The sequence below is a fragment of the Dicentrarchus labrax genome, unplaced genomic scaffold (genome assembly GCF_905237075.1).
Source record: "Dicentrarchus labrax unplaced genomic scaffold, dlabrax2021, whole genome shotgun sequence".
Taxonomy (NCBI): Eukaryota; Metazoa; Chordata; class Actinopteri; family Moronidae; genus Dicentrarchus; species Dicentrarchus labrax.
In genome coordinates, this window is record NW_026136701.1 from 6,758,441 (window position 1) to 6,776,173 (window position 17,733).

The window sequence follows — 17,733 nt, forward strand, 5'->3', positions numbered from 1 at the left end:
TTAAGACTTGAGACACACGTTTCCTGTAACCAACCTTATGTGCACACATAATGTAGCTCAGCTGCTGTGTTGGCCATGTTTGAGTAAAGACAGCTGGCCTCCTCCAATCCCCTTGCCTTCTGGTTGATTTAACAGAAGAAAGTGGAGCTTTGATTGTATTTGTAGAGAGCAGAGATCAAGGACATGTGGCTGTGAGCGTTACTGAACATTAAAAACTGCACTCACAAATGCATATAAGTGTGCATACCATCTATGTTTACAGAAAACAAGCCAGTAAACCAGATACAACATATTTTGTTGTGTAAAATTCCCTTAAATATGACTGAGCAAGATGTTGTTTTTCCTAATCAGACTTTAATATGCAGATACTGAAAGTACAGCTTACAACAAACAGACACAGACTTCTGATATATATACTAACTTAAAGTTTAGTAACTGAAAACGTGTTACAGATATTACTTTTGGACCAAACAACAATCATAATATTCACAAAGCTGAAGGTCAAAGGTCACACACAAGACCATGTCCTCACTGGGTTCACAAACACTAACTGTGCTTCTGGTTTGACAGGACAAATATACTGAAAAGTAAACCACAATGACATGAGTAGTTTATGTTAACCACAAGATCAGGGGAAAAAAAGGTAATATATCCCACAGAAACATTCAGTTTGTTGGCCTTGTTTGCTCTTGCAAAACAAAGTTATGCTGTGTAATACCAAGTTAAGTAAATTAGGTAAGCAAAACAACCATACCTAATTAACTAGTTTTACTCACCCAATTTGCTCATGTATATCAGTTCCCTCTGTAACTGAAGTAAATAATCTTTTAGATATGAAACAGACCTAGGTCGGGAAGCATTTGTAAAGACATTTTCTTTTGGTTAGCATGGGCTTCCTTTGGTGCCAGTTGGATAAGATTTGGTACATGGCACAACACGATGAGCCCCGAAGCGTTTACATACTGACAGAATTATTTGAAACTATTTCTTTAGTGTAATTCTCTGTGACTCACTAATTAACAGATAATATCAAATTTGTTCAAACGTGGTAAACCTATCCTATCTGTAAAAAGTGAAAATAGCCAAAAAACAAAACCCTACACTGCTAATTGTTTGACCCAGGTCTGATATGAAACATTGATACAACAGGGATACTCTTTTTTTGTTAGAATGTGCATCAAACTATTAACAACTTCAGCCAGACAAAGGTAGTGTCACTTTTTTTTTTATCAAATCCAGCAAAAACTGGACTTACTTTGTTACTTCTTGAATATTTTCACCTCTATTTGTACAATAGCTGTCTCTTTTTTTAACACAGACCAAGCTGGTTGACTCACAACTTTCACATACAAACATTTTACTCTGACTATCAAACTGACAGGCTAATTGAAATGTGTTAAGGAAGCAATACTACGCAAATGCCCATACAGTTTCACCAAAAGGTAAACACTGATTGAATACATCAGATCATTATCCAGCCAATCATGCTCACTCAAGTTATGATCCTTCACTAGACTCTTCCTCAGCTTCATCATGGGCTCTTGGATCCATCTGAGATTGAACAGGTGATTTCACAGACCGTGTCGACCCATCTTCTCCTTGGCTGCCAGCAGTTGGGTCATCAGTTGGCTCATTACTGGTGTTGAGGAAGGCTTGGTACTGGTTCCAGAAGCCTGCTGAGCTCCTGGTGGCAGGAATATTCAATGAAGTCATAGATGTAGAAGAAGGAAGTTGGTCAGTGGAGGAACGGCTACTCCGGGCTGGTGGACGTGTTGTTTTGGTTACCACACCATGGTGCTTCATGTGCCCCTGGGAACATAAAGGTTACTTAGGACTGGTGCATGCAGCTTTTCTCTTTATATATTAATTTTTATGGACTTTAAATTCAACATAGTTTAAGTCTTCTTCTGGTATCGTGATTAAGATGCCAATTGTTTTGAAATATTAGTCCCCAGATATAGTTCTGTCCTAAAGCTGTAAAATATTGTTGAAACCTCCTAAAAAAAAAAAAAGCTTTACACTATAGCATACTCAATAGCTATAAAAAAACGTCCTCACCTTCAGTCCACTGCGACTGGCATACTCTTTTCCACACTCAGCACAGCAATAGGTCTTTTTCTCAGGACGAGACATTGGAGATGGGAGGGTTGGAGCAAGGCTGATGGGGACAGAAGCATCCAGTGCTTCACTCGGAGCCAATCCACTAATCTTAACACCTTCCATCCGGTCTTCCCTTCCATACGAACCAAAATGAAAGCTTTGACGTGTCTCCCTTACAAAAGTGGCAGCTCTCTGTGATGCACCCCTTACTTCAGCATCAATAGTGTCAGCAGTCTCCAAAGTGGACATCATTTCGGAGTCCTCATCAGGTACAGTTGCTTGGTCTTGCTTTGGTGTTGCTGGTGGAGGAGACTGATCTTTATCTTCTTCCATGGGTTCTGGTGACTGGGGCTTTGGGGAGACTGAGCCTGATTCCAAGGTTGTTGCATCAACATTAAGAACATCTTGAGTTAGGATAGGGTTAGAGGAGGTACTGGGACAGGTGTAAGCAAATGGTGTACCAAGGGTAGGTGTGCTTTGTAAGTCCTCCAGGTTCGACCTGGAGCCAAGGAAGGCATCAGAGGAGGTAGATGCTTCATCCTCTACACAGTCCACTACCATAGCATTAGATGACACTGTGGTTTTGGTGACAGTGGAGGAAATTGGTGAAGTGGATTTAGGAAGATCGACAGTGGCTTGTTGTTCAACTTGGTTGTCTTTGCCAACTGGGGAAGCTTGATCTGTCTGCTGGGAGGCAGGCAAGGGGGCACTGACACAAAGAACAGGGGGGTCTACACTGCCTGGTGGTGGAGTTTGTGTGGTGGGATTCATGAAGGGGTCAGGACTAAGGTCAGAGGGGGGAATGAGGTCTGGGCTGGAGGACCCAGACTTGCTGGAATTTTTGGTGAACTCAACTGATTTCATACTGCCAGAGACAGGCACTGAGCCAACTGCTGGAGTTTGAAATTGTGAGCTTGGGGCTGGGCTCTTAGAGTGGCCTGTTAGAGGAGGTGTTTTACTAGAGGCAGTACTTGGGTCAGTGGACTGGGATTGAGATTGTGACAAGAGTTTCGAATTAGATTCAGCTGGAATCTCATGTGCAGAATCTTCTGTGCCATCTGTGGGCAATTGTCCGCCAAGGTGCATACGGATGTGGTGCTGTAACACTAGGGCATTAGTGAACTTACGCTGGCACAGTGGACAAGAGTTCTGAACGCGTGCATTGGGTGGTCTGGCATGATGGGTGGCCAGATGTGAACGCAGGCTGCCTTTGGTAGAGAAGGATCTGCCACATATCTTACACGGAAAAGGGCGTTCTCCAAGGTGCGTAGCTTGGTGCAGACGCAGTGCTCTGGGACAGCTCAGCACCCTTAGACACACCCCACACTGATTGGTTGTCAGGTTGCCAGCTGGACCTGTGATGCCTAGTGATGGTAGCAAGCCCCCTGCCATGGCCCTCACTCCATTGGCACTCATGCCTAGGGCAGCAACCATCTCATGGGTGAAGTTTGATACAGAAGTGGAGACAAGAGTCGAAGATGGTGGGGATGCCATAACATAAGTGGTAGAAGTGCTGGCATTTGTGAAACGATTGTTGGCTGGACTTGCTGAAGAGGTAGTGGTACTGGTAGATAACATCTCTAGCATGGAGGAAGAAGTCCATGGAGAAGAGGAGCGGGGAGGCGCCTTCTCTAGCTTCTCCACCAGCCTCTGCAGCTTGGAGGTTTCAGATGTGGGAGTGGAGGTAGCCATGGAGGAAGGCAGGGAAGATGGAGTAGTGGTGGGTGGACCTGGGACTTTAGGAAAGGAAGAGAAAGGGAATGAAAGCTGAGAATGGCTGGAAGAAGCAAGTTGATGGGAGCCTGGAGTAGAGGGAAGTGGGGTGCGTAGCAAGCCCAAGGCTGGATGGTTGTAGAGGGATGAGTGTGCAGCAGTGGTAGGGGAAGAAGTGGAGACAGATGGGAAAAGGAGCTTAGGCAGGTGGGCTAGCTGGGAGTAGGCTGCAGGAGAAAGCATTGGAGCATGAGGGGGAGTGTTCTCATCAAAGTGCTGTTGCTTGGCACCCTTGAATAACTCTGTGATTGTGGAAGATGAAGACAAGGACGGATTGGAGAGGAGGGAGGTGGCCAGAGAAGAGGTGGATGCAGAAGAGGAGGATGAGTGGGATGAGCCAGAGGTGATAGAGGCTGCAGCGGCTACAGCTGCAGCCCTATTGAGCTGCAGGAGAGAGTGGGAAATTAAAGCCAGATCCACACTGGGGGCCAGGGGTAGGGCGGAAGGGGTAGATCCTCCAGAGCCCCCCAGAGAAAACCCAGTGCTGGTACCACCGACCTCCAAATGCTCTCCACATGTTTCATCCTCAGGCCTGCCTTTTGGCTTCTTCTGTATCATATTCATGCCACTAGTACTGCTACCACTGCTCATGCTCTGTCCCATATCTGATCCCCCAGTGGCCCCTAATGCTACCCCAAACAAAGACGGTGGCAGGAGTGAAAGTGAAAGCTCTGGGTTTTGTTCACGATGGCGCAGGAAGTGCACCTTGAGGTTGCCTCGTGTGGTGAAGCGGCTGAGGCACACAGGACATTGGTAGGGTCGTTCACCTGTGTGTGAGCGTAGATGTATCTGTAGAGAAGAGTCACTGCTGAACATCTTTCCACAAAAACGACAGGCATGTTGGAGGCGGCCAGTAGTGTTGGAGTTAGATGCAGGGGAAGAGTCTGCTCCTCCAGAGACAGATTGCAGAGCATGTTGAGAGTTTGGAACCATAGACATTGATGTGGGGAGAGATGAGTTTAGGAAGGACCTGCCACCATGCCCACTCAATGAAGTGGTATTTGGAGATTTCTCATGAAGATAGCGGTTGGGCAGAGCTAAAGACAGGGCTAGTGGATAGGTAGAGGAAGCCATGGAGACAGCGGCAGAGGAAGGGGTGGAGGGAGCTGAGGATCGAGAACTCACCCTCAGATAACCATGAGTCCCAGCCGTCCCTTCAATCTGGGGCTTGTGGGGCTGTAGGATCTGAGACAAGGAACTGCTTGGCTTTGTGGGTTTGTTGGCTGCCTGAGAGGGGAGCAGGGAGGAGAAACATGCTAGGAGAGGAGCCACAGAGGTCGAAGGCTGAGATGCTGTTGGCTGAGTAGTTGGGCTGGCTGCCCTTTTGCTGCCTTCTAGGCAGAGCTGAGGCAGAGGAGGGAGAAGATGCTGGGATGGTGTATCTATTGTATAGGAGGCTCCACCGAGGCGTAGCACCTGCCTACAGATCTCTTCTGTTATCTGCATCTGGTGGATCTGTCTTTGCTGCAGCACTCGCAGCTCCTCCAGGATTAGGGCAATACTTAGTTGGGCCCTAGAGGGTGCAGCTGAGGCAGATGTCACTCCTGGGCTGGGAGTGGGAGTAACAGGACTTGGGGGTCCTTCAGGCACACGACTAGGGCTTCCAGGGTGTGGTGGAGGACATAGGGAGGCAGAGGATGATGAGGAGGAAGAAGAGGTGGTGGTGGTGGCTGACAGCCCCAATTTGGGAGAGGCCATGATCAGGGAACTTGTAGAAGACGTAGGATTACAATTAGACAGTCGAAGGGCAGGTGGATGTTGAGTTTGGGAAGAGAGACAAGAGTGAAAGAAGTCAGGAGAGAGGGAAGGCTGTGTGTCTTTAAGGGTCTGGTGGGAGGGCTGGCTCGGTGAGCAGGATAGCGGTGGACCCTCAGAGGGTAGCGAGGGGGTCTGAGAGCCCTTGAGAGATGAACGGAGTGCGAGGGGCAACTGGGAGCTTTGAAGAGAGGATGAGGATGGAAAGCACAAGGAAGAATCCAGGATAAATGGAAAGGATTGGGACTTCACTGCCAAGTTGTCATCTAGGGAAATTGGAAGAAGAAAATCTAAATGTAATCACAGTTTACATAATGGTCTACAATATTTTATAAAATTGCTTTTTTTAAAACAGAATTAGTTAGAAAGTAAAAAACTCACATTTCAAGGGACTTGAAAACAACTTAAAAAAACAAGCAGTGATAAGTGGCTAGATGTCTAGGAGATTTCAGTTGTCTAAGAGGTGACTTTTAACCTCTGGGTTTAATTTCCACTTACTTTTTCCTGACTATCCTCAACAGCTGCCTCCCCACCACTGTCGCTACACACACACACACACACGTCATGCATACAGGCACTCACCCGTAGAGGAGCCTACCTTGTTTCCAGGGCAACACGCACAAGACAATAGACTTTACCTCACCCCCCCAATAAAAAGAAGCCACACACACACACACTAAGACACTCTTCCATCCCTGCCCCTCTCTCTTTTTTTCTTCCTCCATTCAATCTGTCTTTCTTTCATCTCTTTTAGAGCCCTTCCCCCAGTAGCCCAATGGGGTGCTTAGGGTTAGGTCCTAGTTGGGTACTGGACACTGTATTGGGTGCCTTACTGGCTGGCAGATTGACCTTAAGCACTCTGAGGTCGCATTCCTGATACGGCTTCGGACCAGGCAGAGGAAGCGAGGTGGCGTGCAAAGAAAACAAACAGTCCTGCCGACAGACATGATGACTCACAGACCATCAATGAGCTAACTTAGCCCAGGAAGACATAGAGGGACAGGGGTGAAAGCACATACACAAAGTATACCTGTCAATGCACAACACACAGACACAAACACTTCGTATGCACAGGGTTGTTCATGGACATGCAAACACATACAGAACTTACTGCTGTTTGCTTGAAAGCTACAATTTTATGACACAATGTGGCCCTATTCCTCTATCTGGAGTGGACGGACAGACAAATACACACACTTGTGTGTGCACACACTGTCACATACACACTTCTTCATGGGTATGTTCATGCTTCAGTGCCCAGCAACAAAGCTGAAAGGGGACAATGGGGTCTAATGCTATTGCAGTTAGAACACCTTATACAGTGCCTCACAAAGTTTCCCTTTTCTTGACCTTCTCATCTCTTTGCTCCTACTGAACCTGTATCTTGCTTTTCATTCACATTTGCAATTCACTAATTATTCTTTTTTACCAATATTTTTCTGGGGATTTACTGTACATTCCCCTATTCTGGGTGGTCTGTGTCTTTGAACCTGGCAGTGGTGAGGAGCGAAGACATTTGGGTTTTACAGGGCAAAGAAAGCAGTTAATGGCTGCAACCACAGAGGATTAATTAAAGACTCTGTAGGCCAATAATTCCAACAAGCCTTCTTTTTCTTAGTGGGCAAGCATAACATTCCCCTAAATATAGTCTATTTCTGAAATGCAAATTAAACAGCTTGAACTGTGATAATTCTAGTGGAAAATACTTTCTCATTATAGGTTAAATGGTTACCTCTTAATCAACTAAATTAAAAACAGGTCTGGAGTCCATGTCCATGACATTTCTGAAAAGATATACAATAAAATAATATATTAACACTATGAACCACTAACTGGCACAATCTCTGCCTGTTGAGGAAAAGTGACTTCTTCCCATTCAGTGTGAATCCAATCCTGCTGAATAATAAGTATTCTTTTGATATATAGTCTATTTCTCACCATGCTCAAGTATCCGACAGGCAGCGAGGGTCAGGTTCATAAGCTGCTGGGGTCGTTTCTGTTTCCGACGGGACATGCTTCTGCAGGATGGGACCGACGCAGGGGCGCATTGGCCAACACACAACTTTTATTCTGTCTCCCTGCACACTGAAAAAAGTAGGTATCTAAATTACTTAAAGGGAAAAAACGAAGAAAATCTAAATTATCATCTCCAAAAATGTGACAATGGATCCTCCGGGTTGATTAGTCTCAACAGAGCGTGTCCACGTTGGTGGCATTGTGGTGCAGAGAAAGAAAAACAGAACTAAAGTGCCATGTGACAGTTTCTCTCGACAAGTCTTCCTTTTCTCAAAACTCACCGTAGGCCCTCCTTCTCTCTCTCTCTCTCTCTCACACACACACACACACACACACACACACACACACACACAGCTCACTTGTTCATCCACTACTTTGCATTCAAATGGCGAGTGAACACCCCTTCTTTTGAGCCAAGAGTCCACTGCCTCTCTTTACTAAACCCTCATACACTGACGCTCAAGTTCATCACATAATGGCCCTTGCCTGGGCTTTTGATTACTGATATGAGTCCATAAAATCTAAACCTCACCGTGTGTCTCCCTGTGCGTAACACAAGGAAACTGTGCACAGGTGGGCGCAAAAGCCAAGGCCAGCTCGGTTAAATTAATTTTCTTTTTTTTCCCCCCACAAAATTAAACCAGATATATTGTGTCACAGGCCACCTTGTCGCACTCGCACACACCTATTCAAGTCTCAGGTGGGTGTGCATGTGATTCCACGATAATCCCGCCGCCTCCAAAACAGGCTCCTATGTGAGCTCAGTAAACAGCGGCTGAAATGAGGTGGAATTTGCAACAATGGCGTTGAGGGAGCACAGCTGAGTGAACATCACCCTCTCAGAGCCTCTCCAACACATAAGGCCACTGACTGGAGACACAATGCTCCCTTTTCACCCTCATCCCGACTGCTCACCACGTGGAGAGAGGTAGTGAAAGAAAGACACAGCCAGAGTGAGGAGGAAAATAATTTTTCACCCGGGCCCTGTGACAACCCCAACCCCCCCCCCGACACCCGTACCTACTCTCTGTCTCTCACAGGCTTGGATAGAATAATAAAATGCATCCGAGGTTTGATATATTTGATATAAAGTCTGAATGTTAGCCTGCAGGTCCACAAAACGTGTTTGTGAAATCACGTAACGATTTGTGTCTGAATTATTTAAAATAGGCCTTCCTTTGTTGGGCAGTGGAAGTCCTCTTCATTTAATATAATGGACAGTTCAACGCCGGACTTGTGTGATTTCCGAAGTGGGACTGTGGACACTTTTCTATGCAAACCAAGCAGTGATTTCCGAAAAATATAAAATGATCACAAATAAAATCATTACGCTATAAACATGCGCGTCATTGCGTAATCGATCATATTTTGTCAAAGAGAAAGAAGTGATAACTCTAATAGTTGTCAAACAGTCGAAACAGAGAATATCTTTGCTTTTATAACCCCGAACTCTATTGTGCCAACAACGCATTCGTATTTTTCGTGCCATCTTGCCAATTTGTTCGCGTATGCGACGGCCGGACGGTTTTACACCAATGTTTGGAAACAAGCGCAAAATACGGCGGTGAGATGCGCGTCCCCGCTACTGTACGGCGACCTGTTGCACGCCACGCGCGCTCCCACATCATAACAAGTTATGATTCATAAAATAATATGACTTCTACAAAAAATACAGTCCCGGATGTGCATTTCCCTCACAGGCCGCTCGTCGCCGACACAATCCACTGAAATATAACACAAAAACAACTTACCATGTTTGAAACGATGATTTTTGGCAGCGATATTGTGTAATGACAAGGGGGGAAAAAGCTCAGGAGCTTATGTTGGGTAAGATCGGCTCCGTCTCTCAGCCGGGACACTGGCGCAGCATTTCCCTATTCACTCCCAGGGATGCGCAGTCGGACAACCGCATTTTTTTCAATTATTTATCTCCGTCGCAAATCGCGTTTCTTTCTCTTATGACAAAGGGTTATTATGCCTGAATGTATTTACTCATAGTCCAGTGGCCGGAGGAGGAGCAGGGCGGTGCAGATAGCTGTACTCGCTACAGGGGGAGGATTATTTTTCTTGGCCGTGCGTGCTGCTCTTCCTCCTCTCTTTGTATTTGTCGGGGCCTGTCAGGCCTGTCTGCGCTCTCTGCGGTACTGTCTGTCTGTCTGGTTAGCTGGCTGTCTGTCTGTCTCCCTGTCTCTTATAATTAATGGCCCTCGCCGCCAGACGGTCCTCTGGGAAACAGTGACCACGGTTACCTCCACATTGGCTCTCAGTGTGCATCTCACATAGGAGTGCAGGCCCGGGCACACACACCTCTAATGCAGGGCTGAATCAGTCAATCAGGGATTTAACATTTGGACAGATGTGCAGGGGGTTGCCCCCCCTGCCCAACACCCACCATAAAAAAAATCATAATTCATATTTTTCATATTTTAATATACAAAAATATTTAGTCTCAGTGATACCAGAATTAGTTTTAAATGTTGGATTATTGACACTGCACTTCTCATTACAGTTTTTAATGGGCTGTTTGGGGTATTTGACTTAATAATGTAAGAAACACACATTAACAACTTCTGCATAAAAGCCTAAATGACCTTGATTGTCACCCAGTGCAACCATTTCCACAGACAATGGCACGTACTTGGACCTCTTCATCATCATAGTCTGGTCCAAAATACTGAAAACATATAGAAATTAATAACGCGAATAATAGTTCTGCATGGTGTTTACAGTCCCATGATGAGCTATGGTATTCCCATTGAATGTCCTAACATGTGTTTTTTTAAGATGATAAACAATTATCTAAACGGCTAACTGAAGTGGGTTTTTACATTGAATCTAAATTGTTATTTAGATAAATGGCACAAATTATCTTTCTTCATTCACTTTTCATTTCCTAATTGTGATGGCATGTATATATCTACAGATGACAATTCACCCACTTCTACACTGTGTAATGCATCTGTTTTAGAGTGTATCTTGTGCAGGGTGGAAGGTCAGTGATTTGCAGCAGCACGCTATTCAATTTGTCAGCTAATAAAGATGCTGTGGCAGGTCAGGCAGTCAGGTTTGTGGACATCTTCTTGCTTGGGCGAAATTTACTCTATTTTGTATTATCATTATATTGACTGGACTGTTGTCTTATCAACTCGCCACCATGTCTCCCTGCACACTGCAGCTGACAGACACTGTTAAGTGTTTAAGTGTGTTTATGTCTTACATCAGTAAAGCCACTAGATGTCTCTCAAAGACAAAAATTAAAGGCATGTTGCAATTAGCTTCAGTTATCTATATTTAAATGTTGTTGTCTACCTGATCATTTTAATAATAACATGAACCACAAGTGTAGATAATGCATATATATTTTAAAAAAACAAAAAACAAGCAAAGACATTTATATTGAAATTTACAAATAATGTCTAAGACAAAAGCATCTTCAGTTGGTCAGACAATGTGTGTGTCTATTTAAACTTGTAGACAGTAAAACCAAAATAATGAGCTAAAACACTTCGCAGAGCTGCAGGGAACATACATTTTTCTATGCACTATAGCCAGCTCTTTTACACTGCACGCTGTAGACACTGAAGGGTTTGGTGCCCCTAAGAAACAAAAGGGTGTGATGAAGACTCCCTTGAATTAATCATAAGGCCGTCTCAGTCTGGGAAGTGTCTGTTAGCCTGTCCTGAAACTCTCTGAGCTTCCTCAGAGGCGTTTTGCAGCAGGGAAACGCTTCCACCGTGTCCTTTATGTCCCGCCTAATGAAAATATAGATTAAAGAGTCTATCAAAGGGCTAAGATAGACCAGAGCACTGGTCAAAATACCGAACAAATCCCTGACAGAGTCCTCTGCGTCTGAGGCGTCGTCCCCTTTGAGAGAGTAGTAGAGGTTCCTGAAACTGAAGGGGAAAAACAAAACTATGTATGTCCCCAACATCAGACTCAGAACTCCCAAAACTTTCTTCCTGTTCTTCACTTCATGTCTCATGGCTGCACTCTTGTTGAGGGCTTTCCACGTGGCTGTGAAGAGAGCCAGAAGGAATGGGGCAGGTAGGAGGCAGACGATGGAGAATAGCAACAAGGAGAATCTGGTGTGAATCATGTAGACATAATCCAAAGTGGAGTAGGTCAGCGAAAGGGTCCATATGCAAACTGAGATCAGGATGGCTATGTTTACATTTTTCTTTGTGTGGTACCACACTGGATATGCCACCATTGAATACCTTTCTGCAGAAATCATCAGCATGAAACCCAAACTGGAGGTCAGGCCCAAACGGACAAAGAGTCGAGCGATGCAGCGGGCCCTGACGAAAGGATGGAAGGTGGCGTCAAAAAACCTACTCATGATAAAGACAACTGTGACCCCGATCTGCATGAGGTCTGACAGGAGCAGGTTTATGACGAAGATCGGAGCTACCCTGTCCTTCTTGAGTAGACACAGGAGAGCGTAGCAGGCCAGGCAGACTTCTGGTAGTCCCACTAGAAATATCACCCAGTCCACCACAATACCTAGGGTATTTGTGTAATAGACAGGGTCTTTACCACAGAGAAGTGAAGTATTTTCATGTATCCGAGTCATTGAGCTGTTGTTGGACATCTGTAGAGTACCAGCCTTTATGCTTTCAGCTCTGAAGTTTTTCTCAGTGAAGTTGTATTTTTTGCTGTTTCCCATTTATTGGTGTCCACTCATGGTGAGAAAGCATTCAGCAGAGAACCAGATAATGTTGTGCTCATCAGATATAATATACTGTGTCACTTCCTACCAACATCCTGACAGAAAAAACAAATGATCTGTAAAGTCAAAATGCACATCATTGCTGGCACAAAATGGCTAAATAAAAACACAGAAGATTCTTTATTCAATATCAATACAAATTTGCTTCCAAGTTAAACATTTTTATCTTTTAAATTATTTTAAATGATACAACACCAGCTATACATTAATATTACAAACTACCTAGATGTATCAGAAGCAGGCAGGTTTCTTCATTGAATTACTTACCTTTGCATCTTTGTTTTATTGCATTATTCCCACCTCCCTGTCCTAATAGCGCAGAGCAGTGAAGTCATTCTGTGTCATTCCATTGAGCAGCCTCTGGTTTTTAGTGACCTTTGATCCATCCATTTCACGGGAAAGGAATTATGCAAACCAGGAGTATCTAAATTTAACATTATGAATACATACAAAGTAAATCCTTCTTTTGTTGTATGTTTAAAAAGCAATGGAGATGTCACACCTATGCCACTGGGATAATATACTAAACAAGATAAAACAAGTGAGCAGATGATGCAAAAAGACAGAGCAGCAGTTTGAATAGTAACCACATGCATTTATAGCTCAAATGGAAACAAAGGAAACTTTATTATTATTTTTTTTATTATGCCCAAATAGTCACACAGGATCAATGGATGTAACCACATACATGCTTCTTTATACAGCATAATATATTAAAATGAGACTATGTGACTTTTACTCCAGACACGTTTTCCACAAGTCACAATGCACTTTTTAGATCTTGGTTGTTTTTAAGTATTTTAACCGGATGAGGGATTTTAGTCATCGGACATCTGGAGCTTAAGTTATCAGAGAAACAAGCTGAGCTAACATTCACTCACAACTCTTCCAGCTTACTCCTACTCCTCCTCTAATTAGCAAAATTATATGATGTACATTCAACGGACAGACATGAAAGTGGTATTGTGAACAGCACATATCCCCAAACTATTCAAACTATTCCTTTAAAATGAAGAAGATCAGTAATCACTTTCATTCTTTGTAGATTCAGAAATTCACATGCACTGTAACTTATACTAATAATAATACTTTCATTAATGAGAGATACATGATTCATTTATAATACATAAAGTTTTACAGCTTAAAAATATCATAGAATATTGCACACAAGTTGCTCAGTGGCAAGTTATTAGGCACACCTTGCTAAAACTAAAACAGTCTAATCCAACAACCCTGCAATAAATCCTACATTCTTAAAGGTTTTTTGTTGAAACTGTTTTAGAAAGGTGTTGATTCAACTTTTTGATCAGTTGGAAGCTGCAATTGGTGGAGCTGTTAAACTGTGTTACACACATTAGAAAATCATCACAGTATAAACACAATTCAACAGCATCACAAACCCTACTAAATGGCCATAAAGTTACAGTTTCAGCAAAAACGGAACATTATAACATTCATGAACGCATTGCACTTGTATTAGACTGCATTAGTTTCAGCTAGTTTTCGCTTTATCTTATAAACTGACACAAACGTCATTATCTAACTTGAATCCAAAGTATTCAATGCTACAATCGATACATACACTACAATATATTGCACATATGTTTACTCCTTGATCTCCGACTGCTGATACTACTGATTGCTCCATAATGACTCAAGATCAGAATGATACTCAGACGTATCTTCTCTCGTACACTGCTGCTCCCTCAGCCATGTAGACAGCATCCTCTCATTGGACTCATACTCTTCATCAGACACTAGTGGAATATAATAAAAACAAAGCAAACACACAATAACACGTTTAGCATTTTGAAATGAATAACCAATACAATTTTCATATAACCAACACCAAGTAACACAATAATCATTCATCCTACAGTGTAGCCACACTGTAGGTATTTCCATAAAATATGTCCTCCTGGTGCTAAGAAGCTCATAAAGACATTTAAGTATTGACAAGTGATCCCTGGGAAGTGTGGTACAACCACAATTATTATAATTAATCCTAATGGATTGGAATGGATTTTTGTACAAAATCAAAGATGTTGAGACATTTTACTTTAGCCTCATGGTAGTGCTAGAGGAAAAGTCAAAGGGTCTCTAGTCATTACAATTCTTAATCTAGGGACCATGAATATCTGAACAAAAAGGTGTGCCTAATTAATGTGTGAAGCAATTTGCTTGCATGAAAAATGCTATAAATAAGTAAATAAAGTCTGATAGTTTACCAAAGATCAATCTAAACATATTTTCTGAAGAAATGAGTTACTCACTCTCTGGGGGTTGAGATATGCTGTGAGTATCTTCTTGCCTGACTAGTATCCTCCTAAGGCTCATAATGAGGTCTTCCTCCTTCCCTTTGTAAAAATTCTCAAACATCTCAACTAGAGACTCTCCTAGTGGTGACATGGCCTCTGTGACAGCTTCTTCTTCTTCCCACTTGTCTGTCTCATTGGCATTGAGACGGAGGATGCTGTTCTCTGCAACCATCCACTCAATCTTTTCAAGAAGTCCTGTCACTTGGGTCGGATCATCTGACCTGATGTTGAAGCTGTGGTACCTGTTGTTACATTTCCTTAGCAGCAACTGGAGGGCGCTGCCTTCACTCTCTATGAACTGCTCCACAGTGGTTCCTCCAATGCTGTCACACCAGCTAAAGAGTACAAGAGTGTGTCTCCAAACATCAGGAGCCAGAAGACTCATGTGCTCCCTGATGGACCTCAAGTGGGCCTTGGTGAAAGCGATGCTAGCGGAGATAACCAGGATGATGGCGTGTGGTCCTGGACTACAGAGTGAAACTCCTTTTATTATCTCCTGCTTCACCATCTCTGGAGTGTCTTTGAGGGAGCTGAACCGCAACCAGCCAGGAGTGTCTACCAGCTGGACCATCCATCGACCCACCTGGCTTTGTCGCAACTCACTGTGGTGGGTTCTCTTCCTTTCTCCCAGTGGGATGCCCAGTATGGTGTCTGCTACCCTAGTTTTCCCAGACAGGAACCAGCCGGCCACAAGAAGCTTGATCTCTGGTAGACGATAAATTTCATCTGGCAGAGAGATAAAGAGAGAACAATAAAGAGCAGGATCACAGATCCATGATCTTCCATGGATGGGCAAACAGATTATAGATAACCTACCTTTGTAAGTTTCCCTGAGAGCATCTCTCTCAGCTTTGGACTCTGTCGCTCTCTCCTTTGCTTTCTTGTTCACATCTGTCATTCTTCTCTCCACATCTTGTGCAACTGCAGCGTCCACTTCAAACAGTTTTCCACCATTTGCAGCCACCATTTTCTCTATTTTTTCAAGTAGGACTATCACCTGTGTTCTTGAACTTTTATTGTTGTTGTTGAGGATGTGGCTTCTTCCACTGCATTTCTCCACAATCCTACGAAGAACCTTCCCTCTCTTTTCCATGTACTCTCCAACAGTGGTGTACATCAGCTGCCAGGTTCCACACTTCAGCAGAACCAGAGTGTGATTCCATACTCCATCTCCCAGAAGCTCCAGATGCTCCTCAACTGACTTCCCACTCTTTTCCTCCAGTATGCTATCTAAGTCAACAACCAGCAGAAAGGCGTGAGGTCCCGGAGCACATAGGGACACGCTTTGGATCAACGCCATCTTCGTTAGCTCCAAAGTCTCATCAGGGTAGAGGGTCTTCCACCAACCAGGTGACTCCACCAGAGTCACCCTCCATCTGCCTGCTACCTCGCCGTGTCTCACTGTGTTTCCTACAGTCTCATCTTCAAAGTCAAAGCCCTCGCATCCCAGTATGGTGTTTCCTGTCTCACTTTTACCACAAAATTTTCCTCCCAAGAGGACGATGCGGATGTCTTTGCAACAATTTGAGTTCTCAGTGACTGTCAAGGGACGACAAGAAAAAAATATTAAGCAAAAAGGAAATATTCATATTCGTTCAAAGTAAAGAAAAATTAATCTAAACAAAGCAATAGAAAACAGCACGACACAGCACAAAGATTTTTTAACTGAAATTGTGTGGTTTGAAGCCTGACTTTTCCTAGAGCGCCACCAGCAGGTCAAAACATATCCAGTGAAAATGTAAGAACACAAACATACTAAAATAAAATGGTGAGCAGTGGCTGCAAACTCTTAGCAGGTGTTAAGACTTAAAACAGCCCTATGTTATAACAATGGTAATTCACAATACAACTATTAACTCTATAAACTATAAACTCTGTATTGCTTAATGCATCCATGATTGACAGCTTATCAGCAACAAAACACTGAACAGCAGTTTGTAATCATACTGGCGCAGCGTTTTACAACTCTGGAAAATCATCACAGTGGCAATTATTTTATCTTTCATCAAGACACACCTTGTTGAAACTACCAGTTTCATTTCCTCACTACAACTTTTCCATAAATTAACTACTATCTTTTTTTTACATTAGTCATTTGTTTTAGACCCAGATTCATGAATGGTACTGCTTTAAGTAACTACACTCACTTTGAATTTGAGAACCTTTACTTTAACAATGGGTCTCATTTGTTATAGATAAGCAGTTTTGTTGACAACTTAATATTTTTTTTGTATTAATTAACGTATGTATGTAAGCATAAGTGAACAATATAAATTGTATAATAAAGCCTGGCATTTTTGTTTTGTAGATCATAGACTATGAGGCCAAACAGGCTGAATTGCATTCCAAAGTGTAGTGGTAACCATTACAACAGATGCACCCAGTTGCCAGTTTATTAGATAAACGTCACTACAACTAATACAGTCTAATAGAACAGAGGTACAATAAATGTTACCTTCATGAGGGTTAAAATGTGCAGTGTTTTGTGAAACCCTTTTAGAGAGGTGTTGATACAACTTTACAGCTATTTTTAGTCCGTCCTCATTGGTATAAATGAGATTTACACCAAACATGCATAGTCTTACAACTGCACCACAAAGAGCCTCCGAAATACAGTTAAACCAGCACCTCTCTAGAACAGTTTTAACAAAAGTAGAACATTATAATCCTCATAAAGGTAGGATGTATTGCAGGACTGTTGTATTAGATAGCATTAGTTTTAGCTTGGTGTACATAAAAAAATCTTTATAATATTCCTTAAACGATCAAACATTTAAGATAACTCACCACTTTTTTCTTCGGCACTGTCACTTTCCATTTCTCTTGCAAGTTGCAACTTTGCATCTGTTTCTCAGAGACTTACACTAGTTTAAATGGTATGAGGAAAAGAAAATTAAAAAAAGGAAAAATACTAGCTCCTCCCTCTCAGGTAGTCACATAGCAAATTGAAGTAAACATTATTATGGGCACCTGTGAAACTGTACACCTATCACGTGATTATCTAAGTTGACAAAGTCAACGTCAGGTTGTTTTTGTGTTTTT

The 17,733-nt window shown here is 43.0% G+C and overlaps 4 protein-coding genes across 5 annotated transcripts in view; 1 reads left to right on the forward strand and 3 right to left on the reverse strand.

Moving 5' to 3' along the window:
* The window catches only part of trim110 (tripartite motif containing 110), a 39,170-nt gene that overhangs the window by 14,548 nt on the left and 6,889 nt on the right, over positions 1-17,733 (forward strand). The window lies entirely within an intron of this gene.
* On the reverse strand, positions 335-9,871 carry sall2 (spalt-like transcription factor 2). The gene is made up of 4 exons (XM_051408878.1): positions 9,396-9,871; positions 7,567-7,713; positions 2,059-5,894; positions 335-1,809 (listed from the first exon to the last, which is right to left on the reverse strand). Exons 2-4 carry the CDS (start codon positions 7,640-7,642, stop codon positions 1,498-1,500), a joined length of 4,224 nt encoding a protein of 1,407 aa, XP_051264838.1. The 5' UTR covers positions 7,643-7,713; positions 9,396-9,871; the 3' UTR covers positions 335-1,497.
* Positions 10,968-12,922, reverse strand: LOC127368512 (free fatty acid receptor 3-like). The gene has a single exon (XM_051409382.1). It carries the CDS (start codon positions 12,308-12,310, stop codon positions 11,282-11,284), a length of 1,029 nt encoding a protein of 342 aa, XP_051265342.1. The 5' UTR covers positions 12,311-12,922; the 3' UTR covers positions 10,968-11,281.
* Positions 12,998-17,628, reverse strand: LOC127368308 (GTPase IMAP family member 8). The gene is made up of 4 exons (XM_051408943.1): positions 17,479-17,628; positions 15,508-16,230; positions 14,647-15,417; positions 12,998-14,130 (listed from the first exon to the last, which is right to left on the reverse strand). Exons 1-4 carry the CDS (start codon positions 17,507-17,509, stop codon positions 14,006-14,008), a joined length of 1,650 nt encoding a protein of 549 aa, XP_051264903.1. The 5' UTR covers positions 17,510-17,628; the 3' UTR covers positions 12,998-14,005.

Excerpts from the sequence above, each read along its gene's own strand:
- sall2 (XM_051408878.1), bottom strand. The coding sequence starts at position 7,642 with ATGTCCCGTCGGAAACAGAAACGACCCCAGCAGCTTATGAACCTGACC. Across the intron at positions 5,895-7,566 it reads CTGTCGGATACTTGAGCATG|ATGACAACTTGGCAGTGAAG; the intron begins GTGAGAAATAGA and ends CAATTTCCCTAG. Across the intron at positions 1,810-2,058 it reads CCAGTCGCAGTGGACTGAAG|GGGCACATGAAGCACCATGG; the intron begins GTGAGGACGTTT and ends TTATGTTCCCAG.
- LOC127368512 (XM_051409382.1), bottom strand. The coding sequence starts at position 12,310 with ATGGGAAACAGCAAAAAATACAACTTCACTGAGAAAAACTTCAGAGCT.
- LOC127368308 (XM_051408943.1), bottom strand. The coding sequence starts at position 17,509 with ATGGAAAGTGACAGTGCCGAAGAAAAAAGTG. Across the intron at positions 16,231-17,478 it reads CAGTGCCGAAGAAAAAAGTG|TCACTGAGAACTCAAATTGT; the intron begins GTGAGTTATCTT and ends GTCCCTTGACAG. Across the intron at positions 15,418-15,507 it reads TCTCAGGGAAACTTACAAAG|ATGAAATTTATCGTCTACCA; the intron begins GTAGGTTATCTA and ends TCTCTCTGCCAG.